Source organism: Corythoichthys intestinalis, chromosome 20, assembly GCF_030265065.1.
Source record: "Corythoichthys intestinalis isolate RoL2023-P3 chromosome 20, ASM3026506v1, whole genome shotgun sequence".
NCBI classification, from domain to species: Eukaryota; Metazoa; Chordata; class Actinopteri; order Syngnathiformes; family Syngnathidae; genus Corythoichthys; species Corythoichthys intestinalis.
The window spans coordinates 16,349,409-16,363,010 of NC_080414.1; the positions used below are offsets into that span (position 1 = coordinate 16,349,409).

The 13,602-nt window shown below is 37.7% G+C and overlaps 1 protein-coding gene across 1 annotated transcript; it reads right to left on the minus strand.

Moving 5' to 3' along the window:
* Window positions 1–6,350: 6,350 nt before the first annotated feature.
* prdm14 (PR domain containing 14) lies at window positions 6,351–13,602 on the minus strand. The gene is made up of 8 exons (XM_057824876.1): window positions 13,029–13,602; window positions 12,426–12,473; window positions 11,665–11,828; window positions 11,327–11,597; window positions 11,054–11,256; window positions 8,979–9,080; window positions 7,018–7,237; window positions 6,351–6,714 (listed from the first exon to the last, which is right to left on the minus strand). Exons 1-8 carry the CDS (start codon window positions 13,597–13,599, stop codon window positions 6,557–6,559), a joined length of 1,737 nt encoding a protein of 578 aa, XP_057680859.1. The 5' UTR covers window positions 13,600–13,602; the 3' UTR covers window positions 6,351–6,556.

The window sequence follows — 13,602 nt, forward strand, 5'->3', positions numbered from 1 at the left end:
ATCGGGAAATATCGGGATCAGCAGATACTCAAACTAAAACGATTGGGATCGGATCGGGAGCAAAAAAAACATGATCGGAACAACCCTATTAGGAATGCATTCAACAAAATCATTAGCTCAAACAAACGCTTATGTTGGTCTTAACAGGGAGCAGATGGATTCAGCCATGTGACATGAAGTAGACTAGAGGGCTGTGTATCCACCCAATGCAATAAAAACAAATGCAAACAGTTTCAAAACAAACCATTACAACGCCACTTTAATTAAACGAGAACTCGAAGCAGCAAAATTTAATTTGATTTTTGTTTTCTAATCGAATACTCGAGTTAATCGATTAATCGTTGCAGCACTAATTCGAAACCAGAGCATTCGCAGTCATTCTGTCCGATTTTCGGGGCATTCCCAGGTCACTTCCTGTTCTGTAACTCAAAATAAACATACCATTAACCATAAAATACCCCCAAATCAACAGGAAGTAACTGAAAATCAACAGGCAAATGACCTTAAATGGGCCAAAATTACCTCATTGCCTGGCATTGGCTGCCACTGACGGCCATAGACGTTCAATCCGTTCGAAGTGGGAGGGATGGCAGCGAATGAACGAATGTTCATTCGCTGCCACCCTCCCACTTCAAACGGATTGGACGTCTACTAGTGATAAACTCATTCCAATTCACAGCAGAAGCTTGTTTTTCTGTTTATTAGTTGTTTGTAGAATATCCTAGAATGATTTCCTGTCCAATGTATCGATAATCATTGTATCGCCAAATCGTCAGATCGTTATCGTGAGCTTTGTATCGCAAATCGTATCGTATCACGAGGTAACAAGAAGTTCCCACTCTTAGTAGAAACAATGCAACCTCTGAGTTAATGTGACAATCAGCTACTTTTCCATTTATGTCTTGTACCTCATGTCATGTTGTCACCTCACAAAAAGTGTTTTGTGGCGCTCGCGTGGAAGAGTTGGGAACAACGCGAATGACAAAGGTACGTCGGACCCCGGCTGCATGTGAATGGACCCCCTGCGCTACTGCCATCATTTTTTTAGCACGCTCACTTGTCTGAATGGAGGGGTCCGGGGTATGTCGCCCCACGGGACTACAGTGGATCCTCATGGTGGCCCCTGTGGAGCAGAGTGAGGCCATCTGCCCTCTTCTTCTTGGGAGTCAATCCCAGCTAAGTAACACATGTGGGCGGGGGCTTTACAGTCAGTGGCTCATAAGCGGGAAAGCCTCCACTTTGGAATTTAAAGTACAAAAAACTGCAATCCATTTGAAGTGGAAATGGATTCAAAGGCAGTAATATTAGCTCCTCTACACAGAGGATAAAGAATATACATCGGTGTTAGGGGTGTGACAATATATCGAAAAGGTGATATATCGCGATTAGGGCTGCAGCTATCGAATATTTTAGTAATCGAGTAATCGACTGAAAATTCTGTCGATTAATCGAGTAATTGGATAAAACATTTTTTTGTGGGGGGGAGCAATTATAAATATACCTGAGAAAAAAAATCTAATATTGAACCGTTTTGAGTCAATTAATGTCTTTATTTCCGATGTACATTGTTGAAAACAGCCAACAATTGCATCTCAGATGTGACTAGAAAAAAAAATCACTGCTTTCACTCAAAAAAACAAAAAAAAAACATATTTCTTACCTAAAAATGAAATTACGCTTAATAACAAACATCACTTAAAAGCGAGACGTTTTTCCCACGTGTTTCAATTGGATTTCCATTTGTGTCAAGCTATTTTCTAAGCTTAGTTCTAGTTAAGTTTTAAGTTAGTCTAAACTGTAAGTACTGATAGGATTTAAGTTTTTGCAGTGTTCAAAATAAATGTATGATACCTGCTGTATTGGAGCACATTAAGGACCAGTGCTACCTGGTGTTTTATTCAGCAATGACTACTGAGCTAAAACTGACACTTAGATTTATTATGTTTTAATTTTACACCATAATCACTCTACAGCGCCGTGTTTTTACAGAGTAAGACACTTTAGCCACGCATCGACAGTGGTCATAATCAATAGAAACCTAGCCCTCCGAAAGGCTAACGTTACGTGAGCGAGTGACAGTAACGTTATATTTATTAGCGCTGAGAAGTCTACTGCTTAAAGATGGTGGCTGTTTACTAACGCCGCTCAGACGCGGCCCAGCCTGTCATTTCGCATCTAGTTCTAAATGCATGCGATATCTATAAGACGCATCGAACACTACCTGCTATCACGCTAGCATCATGCGGGCGTAGTTTTTAGCAACGTTGGCGTAGTTTGTAGTGGCTGTCTGCTGCAGTAAGGTTTTTTTTATTTTTTTATTTTTTTATTGCTTCTTCCTCTACGCATGTGACGTCAGCACGTTGTCCAGCATTAAAAGTAGTCCGGGCAACCAGTGAATCTTAGAGCTGGCTAAATTAAACGATTCCTCGAGGTGAATAAAATTACTCGGATCAATTTTTTAACTCGAGTTACTCGAGATGCTCGAGTATTCGTTTCAGCTCTAATCGCGATACACTGTAGCCTAAAAATGTATCGATATTCTCCCACCAAGAATCTATATATCGTTTTAAAAAGTTCTCACTGTTTAAAAATAAAAATAAACTAACACGTTGCTACCCAAGTATTCCATTAGAATAGTATCTACGTTACCACACTGCCATTGTCGGTGCTGGACATCCAGTTCATTTTGACTGGATTTGACGTCTAGCGCCGTCAATGGCACTGAAACCGGAGCATTCACAGCCAGTCATGGAGTCATGAGTCACTTCAACTCCCTTGCTCCCAAAAACGTATAAATACATTCTATTTTTAATTGTTTCAGTGTCCCAAAGACCTATTTATATGTCTTTTACGTTTTTTTATTTTTTTATTTTTTTTTTTTAACAAGAGAAATCTCTGGGTTCTGATTCAATTTAGCTCCAAAGCACACAGCTGAAAGTCCATTTTAAAGCAATAAAACTGGCCACTGGAGGGCAGTGGCGCATTTGGATTAAACGGCAATGAACGGCCGGGGCGCCGGCGGAAGACAACTGAATGGAGAACAACCTAGAAGACGCCCGGGATGCCAGGCGCTGGACGACCGAACAGAATGACCAGGACCACCAGTGCAGCGGACGATGCCGTTGAGTCCGTGCTGCTCGCCAAGCAGACCCCGCACACACTCAAAAAAATCCATCTTTATGAGACAGGCAGCGATGAGGGAAAAGTTAACCCGGCTGTCGCGGCCTCAACAGCGTCATCGCTCAGTTAGTTATGTGTAAATAAATTGTTACTTTGCTATCAAAAGCTCTATTTGTCTTGTTTATGTTATTTTGTAAAAGGAAAACATTATTCTGATGTTTGGGATGTAACTAAAGCAAAAAATAGCTGCGTTAAAGTCAAAGTTATGTTTGAAATGTATGCTTTCACAAAAAGCTCAACTTCTCTGTTTTTTCATCAGAAATTGGAAAATTGCTCATACTAAGCTATTTTCTAATGCTGATTTCTAAAGAATGGAAAAAGATATGAACTTACTTTTTTTCCTGCTGAAAGAAGAGAGTCATCTTTCTTTTGGTGGGTTCCATGTTCATATAGCAATAGAACAGAATTTTCTGTGGGTCTTGCAAAATCAGTCAAAATCCAGTAAAACGGCCGGGAGTGAAGAGGGTTGCACCGGTGTTAATGTCTGGGAGTGAATGAGTTTTTGAGTCACTTCTTTTTCAGTAACCCAAAATCAACAAGAATTGACCTGTAAATTCCCCATAATCAACAAGATATGATGTGAAATCCCGCAAAATAATCTCTGACTGGCATTGAATGCCACTGACAGTCATAGACAGTCTTTTGTGAGCATTGACAGTAGGTCTGTCGCGATAATATATCGCCTACTAAAATTTGTTGTCTTATAAATTATTGCGATATGCGATATTATTCCCAGTTTTTTTTTTAACCTATTCAACCATGAATACAGTGACACTACATCCTAATAAATCATCTATTGAAATGCAATAAATTGTTATTCTTAAATAAAACTATTTTAAAATTTATAAATATAAAAAAAAACACAATGCATAATGAGTCATTTTAAAGCTAGTTAGGTGCAGAATATAGGCCACAAACGCAGTCATTTTTGTTGTCTGCCAATTAGAGCCCATTAAAAGTGTTAATTTGATTCAAAATGACTGTCATCTTGCCCTGCAAAGTGCGCATGCAACAAATTTGAAGCCAAATTATTATCATTTATTACATCATATTATCATTGCCAATTAGATTTTTCATAATGGGTGTCATTTTTAAATTATTCTAAGTGTAGAATCTGAAGTATTTGCGATTACCTCCAAAAATCTGAACATGACGTACCGTATTGGCCTGAATATAGGACGGTGTTTTTTTAATTGAAATAAGACAGAAAAAATGGGGGTCGTCTTATATTGACGGTCTAGACATTATACCCATTCACGACGCTAGATGGCGCCAGATATCATTGAAGCGATGTTCTGTCATGACAGATCTCAGCTACTCTCAAGTTTTTTTTCCTTATTCAGATTTGTTTTCAAGACTACAGTACAGTTAGACTTCACTTTGATGGTTAATGCAGTTGTTGCAATTTTTCTGTTTTATCACAATAGATTGGTTTATTTACATTTCAAAAACCAGAAGCCATTCATTTACGAATGTGATTGCGCTTTAGTTTACATATTTAAATGTTCAGATATTACATTGCAATAAAATAATGCAAACTGGTTAAGTTTGCATTATTTTATTGCAATGTTTTTCCTTATTCAGATTTGTTTCAAGACTACAGTTACAGTTAGACTTCTCTTTGATGGTTAATGCAGTTACAGCAATTTTGTTCTTTTATCACAATATTGGTTTATTTACATTTCCAAAACCAGAAGCCATTCACTTACGAATGTGATTGCACTTTAGTTTACATATTTAAATGTTCAGATATTAAGATCTGAATGAGGCAAAATAACATGCTTTTTCGCTCAAATATATTGTTATAATCATTTGTTTCAGATGTAATTATTTTCTGTATAAAAATTAATTTGGTGTTCAAAAAGTCTTTTTTTCAAACTTGAGTCTTGAAAAAGAGGGAGTCGTCTTATAATCAGGGCCGTCTTATATTCGGGCAACTACGGTACTCTTATTTTGAAATGTTCAGCAGAAGTACCCTTGCTAAGCCACTAACTGTAAGCCTTACACTCAGTGAAAAAAAACATTGTCAAACATGTGTCAGTAATATTTTTTTCTTTTATTCGCATCGCTTGCAAATTCTTTAATCCAGCAAATTTTCATGTTTAGAGTGTCACATTTTAACTGCAATGTTGCGTTGTGTAGAAGACTGCCAATGTTTTATAGCAGGCTAAAGTGGTTAGTACATTGTCTTTTTTCCATTAGCCTCAATGTAGCAATGCTAACGTTTTACAATGTTTCATATAGAAGTATTTCCTTATTTTGTATGTCTGAACTTTAATTCCACGGCATGTTGATGGCTAATAAACATCTTTGAAAGCTACTGGAGTCTTATATGTAATCAACACGCACTTGTGCCAAGTGCACGCAGCACAAACACGCACATATGTGTACACGTACGCACAATAAATCGCAACCGGAAAATTACCGTCCTCATTTTTACTTACCAAGTGATAATTTGACTTATTGCAAATCGCGACAGGCTTAATTGACAGGTGATTCCTGTTCATTTGAAGGCATTTACAGGTTACTTCCTATTGGTTTTGTGTCACTTCCTATTCATTTGGGGACATTCTTGAGTCACTTCCTTTTCTGTAACCCAAAATCAACAAACAAATGATGTGAAATGCCCCAAAATAAACTCATTGCCCGGCATTGGCTGCCACTGACAGCCATAGTTGACAGCAATGTTCATTCGATGCCATCCCTCCCACTTCAAATGGATTGGATGTCTGGAAGTAATAAACTCACAGCAGAAGGATAAAAATAACAATATTGTTTTTCTGTTTAGTAGTTGTATCATAGAAGGATTTCCTTACCAATGCATCGATAATTCTTGTATCGCCATATCGTGAGCAAATCGTATCGTATCGGTTTGACATCTGTGCTGCAAAGTGAGTGTGTCTGTGTGAGGGCAGATGTCCATCAGGCTGGGTTTCATTGTGCTAGTGCCAATAGCACAACACACTATTGTCATTCATTTGCTCCACAGGGACTTGTTTCATTTACACCCTTTCTTACATTTCAATGTACAAAAGCACTAACTTAAAAGCTAGTTTAAATAGAGGCAAGGTTGTACGAAGTTACTTTTTACATGAAACAGAAGCCATCAATCATGCTAGGATTTTTTTTTTTTAATTATTTGTCAGAATGAAAGCCACTTTTCAGTGGGAATACAATCATCAGACATGATAAATAAGCAAAATAAAACAGTCTCTTCAAAGCCCATAATAATAATAATAATAAATGGATGGAGGACTAACGTTTTTTCACAATTCACATCACAAATCACATTGATATAAATATGCCTCGTTAAATTAAACAATTCAAAACAACCTAAAAAGAAGCTTTGCGCTTTAAAAATAAAACAAAGTAGAAATTAGTTCCAAGGACGATATTCCTGGTTTAAAAGTGTCATTCCGGTGTAAGTTTGGAAGTTCATTTCGGTGTTTCTTTGGTTTTTTGCACTGTCCAAAAAGGATTCCTTCAATGAGCTGTTTCCTGGGCTGTGAATTGTGCTGTCCGAGATTTGCCTGTCTTTTAAAAAAGCACAAAAAGTAAACATTTAATTCATGTTAACATTAATGTCTCGAATATTTTTTTACATCATTAAATTTTGCAACGGGTGTTAAGTCATTGGCTCCCATTGACGGCTGAAGATGTCCAATCCGTTTTGATTGGGAGGGCTAATAGCCATCAAACGAGTCAAATTGGATTCGACATCCATCACCGTTAATGGCAGTGAAACTGTTAAAAATGTGTATTTGCGTTGTTGGTATATTTAGATTTTCAATCATTTTAGCCAACCTAAATAATAAAAAAATCAATAAGGTTGGTTACTTTTATGAGTTTTGGCGTGGTATTTGAGCTCGTGCTCCTCCTGGAAAGAAGCCCCGCACAGGTCGCAAGGGAACGGCTTGTCCCGAGCGTGAGTCCGGCGGACGTGGCTGTCGTGGGCCGCGTGGGAGGCGAAGGCCTTCCCGCAGTGCTTGCACTTGAAGGGCCGCTCTCCAGAGTGCTGGCGGATGTGCGTGCGCAAAATGCTGGAGGCAGTGAAGGCCTCGAGTAGACGGGAAGGTAAAAAAAAAAAAAAAAACACATTAGGGACGAGGAATTTGTTATTTTAAATCAGGCGATAAAATAGTTCCAGTTAGAACTCTCGTTTTTGGCATTATGGCCGTCCAAAAATAACACGTGCTTGTTTTAAAACACGTACAATATATGAGAATTTTATGGAGACGTTCGTTTTTATTAATATTTCTAATTCCGTTTTAGAAAACGAAAACAATGATTATGATTATTTTCGAGTTTGCTTTTTTAATCAAGCAAGTTTCGGTTCATTTTTGACAAACTATCACAATGAAAACAACATGCATTTGTTTTTGTTTTTGGCAAAACGAAAAAAATATTAAATAGTTCTTTGGAATTGTTAGTTTTTTGCAGTTACATTTTTATGGTTAATTTCTTTTTTTTTTTTTTTTTTTTTGCTAACTAAAATATTTGTTAATAGTGAATGGCACTACTTTGAACGAATGTCATTAACATTTACAACATACTTCCCAGACAGCAGACCGACATTGAATAAACGTAGATTTTCCATCAAAATCATCAGTATGGTTGACTTCAAAATTTTCGACGTCAAGTGACGTTGAAACAACGTTGTTCTTACGTATGTCAGGCGATGGTTGGGTTAACATTCTTTTATAGTTGGTGACCTAACGTTGACAAATAGTTGATTTATGATTGACCGGGAAATATGATTGAAAAGTCATTGAATTATGGAGGATTTTGGTCGAAAACATAACATTGATTCAACGTTTATCTAATATTATTAATAATCGAAATGACGTTTAGGTTTTGTAATTAATTGAGGGTGCAAAAGTGACGCTGATTCAACATATAAGATCGGCAGCGGAATGTTGATTCAATATCTTTTCAACGTTGGTCTGCTATCTGGGTTGAAATGCTAAATTCCATTTTGTTTAGGAAAAAAAAGTGAATTATGAAAAAATATTGCATATATTACTAATCAAGCAAAAAAGTAGTCCCGTTACTGTTACTGTATTTCCCTTTTTTTCCCTGGTTATTCAAACCAAAACTAAGAACTAAAAAATAGTAAAATAGAATTTAAATAGAATGTAAAAACATTTGATATTTTCTTCTGGAAATTACCACAAATATGCTTCAAACATTTTCAGTTTTACACACACACACAAAAAATTAATAAAACATCGTTTGAGGGCTGGGAATTGTATTTTTAATCAGGTGACAAAGTAGTCCCACTTTTGCGTATTAAACAAAATGTAAGGAAAACATTGAAACCACAACTATGTTTTAATTTCTACTAAAAGTTTTTTTTTTAAATATATATTCGTTATTTTGTTTGTAGTTACGTAAAACAATCGTCTACTTAGCTAGCGAAAAAAAAAAAAAACAGGTCAGGCGGTGATACCAATACATCTAAGATTACCTTGAACAAAACATTCCCTGAGTGTGTTAAAAGAAAAAAGAGCGAGGATGTCGCGTGAAAGAAGACAAAAAGAACAAAAAAGGGCTTGTGCTCATTCGTTGCTCGTAAATTCAACTTGTTATGTGGCGAGACAAAAGGGTGGGTGTACATCTGGCTATAATTAGCATGTAAGTGTGTCGCCGAAGTGTGCCCGCGGAGGGACACAATAGAGGACCTCCTTGCGCCAAATGCACCGTGAAATAAGTAAGTGGACAAGAGACAACCTTACAAAAATGGCGGATTTACATTGTATATATTTTAAACACATTTATTCTCGAATTTTGTTGCTCACCTTGTTGCAGTAGACACACTTATACGGACGTTCTCCCGAGTGGACTCGCATGTGCTTGTTGAGACTTGACGACTGGGAAAAACTCTTTCCACATACTGTACACTGCAACATATAAAACGACCATTTTAGCTTAGCTAAAAATGCTAGCTTAGCACAGTATTGCTTTGTTTAACATCACAATATCGGCGTATAATGTGCAATAGTTTCATTAATACTGATTATTTATTACATAGTTATTGTATTTTCCTATCTGAAATGAACATTTTTAACGTTACTCATCTTTTTTTACAAATACAATCCAGACATAAAGAATCAAGTCTGACTAAAATCAGTTCATTAATTTAAAATTCTCCATATATAATTCTCAGAACATGCTTTCATTTAAAGAAAGGAATCTTTCAGTTTATGATTCGTCCAATAAAGAGCTTCATTCAATTATATTACTGAAATTGTGATATATATATATTAGGGCTGTCAAACGATTAAAATTTTTAATCGAGTTAATTACAGCTTAAAAATTAATTAATCGTAATTAATCGCAATTCAAACCATCTATAAAATATGCCATATTTTTCTGTAAATTATTGTTGGAATGGAAAGATAAGACACAATATGGATATATACATTCAAAATACAGTACATAAGGACGATTTGTTTATTATAACAATAAATTGAGATTCTGTTAAAGCGATCCATGGATAGAAAGACTTGTAGTTACTTAAAAGAAAAATGTTCGTACAAGTTATAGAAATTTTATATTAAAACCCCTCTTAATGTTTTCGTTTTAATAAAATTTGTAAAATTTTCAATCAAAAAATAAACTAGTAGCCCGCCATTGTTGATGTCAATAATTACTTACACGATGCTCATGGGTGCTGAAGCCTATAAAATCAGTCGCACCCAAGCGGCAGCAGAGGGCGGCAAAACTCCATAAAACACAATTAACAAACAGTTCACTGTACTGTCATTTAAATCTGTCTGAGCGGTGGTGAGTGCGTTAATTGCGTCAAATATTTTAACGTGATTAATTTAAAAAATTAATTAACGCCCGTTAACGCAATAATTTTGACAGCCCTAATATATATACATACTGTATATACACAATGGCTTGTTTAAGGGCTTCAGCTATCGATTATTTTAGCAGTTGATTAATCGATGAACTAGTTAGCTCAAATAATCGAGTAATCGGATAAGGAACACAAATTATTTAAAATACCTGAGCTGAGCCTAAAACAGTATAAAAAAAAGTACAATAAAATAACAATAGGCTAACTTACATAGCAAAGGTCTGTTAGCTTAAAGGCTATAAAATACTTTTTTTTTTTTTTTTTTTTTTTTTTACACAATGCTCTTAACAAACTGTTCAAACACAGATTACCACAAAAAACAGCTAAATATACCTACAAACTAAATTACGAATGCATTAAAAAACATTTGCTCAAACAAAAAACATAGCTTATGTTGGTCTGAACGGGAAGCAGCTGGATTCAGCCATGTGAAATGAGTTATATCATATTCACTGTTGCCACTAGAGGGCAGTGTATCCAGCCAAATAAATAATACTAAATGCAACACGTTCAAACAAACCATAACAACATCACTTTAAATAAACGAATATTGGAAACGGCAAAATTTGATTCAAATCTTTTTTCTAATCAAATTACTCCATGTGAAATGAGTTATATATTTACTGTTGCCACTAGAGGGCAGCGTACGCACCCAAATCAATAAAACTAAATGCAAACACTTTGAAAACAAACCATTGCAACGCCCCTTTATTTAAACGAATACTTGAAGCAGCAAAATTTGATTAGAATCTTTTTTCTAATCGAATTACTCGAGTAAAATCGATTAATCGTTGCAGCACTAGTATGTTTATTAACACATCCACAGCCATTGAAGGCAATGGACATCCAATCCATTTGAAGTGGGAGGTTTGGCAGCGAATGAACGGATGTTCATTCGCTGCCAACCTCCCAGTTCATATGGATTGGATGTCTATCGTCATTAAATCATGATATAACAATCCTAGCATATATTCTTTATCTTCTGTAAAGAAAAATAATTGTAATGACCTTGTGCGGCCTGTGCTTCTCGTGCACGTGCAGGATGTGAATGCGCAGGCGGTCCCTTTTCTCAAAAGAGCGGCTGCAAAGGTGGCACGGAAACTTGCGGTCGCCGCGGTCCACACAGCGCGTGTACTTCAGGTGCTTGTCGCGGTAGTACTTGTAGGCGAACACTTTACCACAGCGGTCGCACTTGAAGCCTTCGCCGGAATCTGGAGAAAATTTTCACAAATATAAAGAATTAAATGCCACCGTTCAACTCATCGCGCCGCTCCTTGTCACCTTCAGCCGGAGGTAGCACATCGTCCGCTTCGTCATGCCCCCTGAGAGCTAGCGGGATGCCCAAAAACTGCACGTAGCCGTCCCCGTACCACACCAGGAGCTCCTGCTCGCCTCGGATCTCCTTGCAGGCCTCGTAGAAAATCTGACCTTTGACCTGCACCGCCGCTAGGTTCTGCTCGTCAGCGAAACGGGCGCATTTGACCAGCGACATCCAGTTGCCCGAGCCGCCTCGGCCGTCTACGAAGTGGCTCAGGCGACCGTTTTCGAACACCTGTGGAAGACGGGAAAGTCAGTTGGGAATCTTTTGCTAACCAAAACAGTAGCACGAGATGTCCTACCTCCCACATGAGAGTGTTGTCATCGTAGGTTTTCATCTCGCTGGTGTTCACCAGCTTCCCCAGGAAGGGTCCGAAGCGGGTTCCTTTGGGAACGCTGCTTTTCGCAGAGGTGAAGACGCCACAGTGAGAGACGCTACCCCACCACGCCTGCACGATGGTCAGACCTACAATGAGAATAATGTTCATTTTCTGTCATGGAATATAGTAGTGCTGCAACGATTAATCGATTAACTCGAGTATTCGATCTGAAAGAAATTTGAATTAAATTTGGCTGCTTCGAGTATTCGTTTAATTAAAGTGGCGTTGTAATGGTTTGTTTTGAAAGTGTTTGCATTTAGTTTTATTTATTTGGATGGATACACGGCCCTCTACCTCATTTCACATGGCTGAATCCATCTGCTCCCTGTTAAGACCAACATAAGTTTTTGTTTGAGCTAATGTTTTTTTTAATGCATTCGTTTATTTGTATATTTAGCCATTTTTTGTGGGAATATGTGTCTGAACCAATCAATAAGAGCATTGTAAAACAATCGTTAGCATTTTATAGCATTTATGCTAGCGGACTTTTGCTACATAAGTTAGCCAACTGTTCTTTTGTCGGACATAGATCCGCTTTTTTAAATTATTTTTTAAAAGTATGTTAATTCTTTAAGGTCCTTATCCGATTACTCGATTATTTGAACTAAATTATCGATTAATCGACTACTGAAATAATCGATGGCTGCAGGCCTAGAATATAGTCAAACAGCGGAGACTCTTACCTTCAGGAAGGTCCAGAGCATCCTTGTCCAAGGGGAGGACGTGACATTCTGGAAGGAAATATTTAATCATGAATTCTATGATCATTGGAATGTATAATATTCTTTTTTTATAGGATTTGGTTGTTGTTTTTTTAAACACAGAATTTAGTAATATGTGTATTACAATAATAGGTAACATTCATTTTAGGGTTGAATTGAGCTTAAAAAGATTTATTTGGTTTTTCCCTTGCCAAATGGTGTTAGAACAGGGGATATTATCATATTTTTGTTGTTGTGAGTATTAAATAAAGATGAAATCACAAATTTCATTTTAATAATAAAAAAAAATAATGATAATAAAAATGAATCACAATGGCCAGGAAAACTATATATAAAAAAAAAACAAGTGGAAAAATAATAAATGTATTACTAATTTATTTTGTGGTTTTATAATTATTAGTTTTATTGTTCTTGATTTAGCATCATAATTAATATTAATGAAATGTCAACACGTAATATGCACGCATTTTGAATTATATACTGTATTTGGATTATAGGTTTTTCCATGTAGTGACAACTGTCAGTGAAATAGTTAATTTCATAAATTAGGAATGATTTATTTACCTGGTTTGTCCGGAAGATTGACCCCAGAAATAGCGTGGCCTCCGCCGCGTTCAGGCCCCGCCGAGTATCCGTACAAGACGGCGAACAAGTCGTCCTCACTGAAGTTGAAGCGACCCCTCTTCTCCGGGGACGAAGCCCGGTTTCGTAGCACCTGCTTGGCGGGCGACGCGGAAGCGCACGACGACCTCCCGCCGGCCGGACTGCAAATACTCAAGTCCGAATGCGAGAGAGGCCCGGCGGCGTGCTCCGTCACTACCGCGGCCAGCTCCTCCGGCTTGGACGAACACAGCGGGGGTCCCGGCGCGAGGTGACCGAGGTAAGGTAGCCCCGGGCCGGCTAACATGTGCTGTTGCTGATGCTGCTGTTGCTGGACGTAAGGGTTGAGCACCAAGGCGGAGTTGGATTTGATGGGGTGGAGGAGGCCGTGAGTCCGGGGAAAGAAGTCCATGTACGGGTGCGGGTGGTGGTGAGGGTCGGGGAAGTAGCCCCGGGGGGGACTTGTCTTGAGCATGTCCGCCTGGAGGCTCCTGTCCTTGGGCATCGAAGGGACGCTGGACAGGGTGAGCAGCATCAG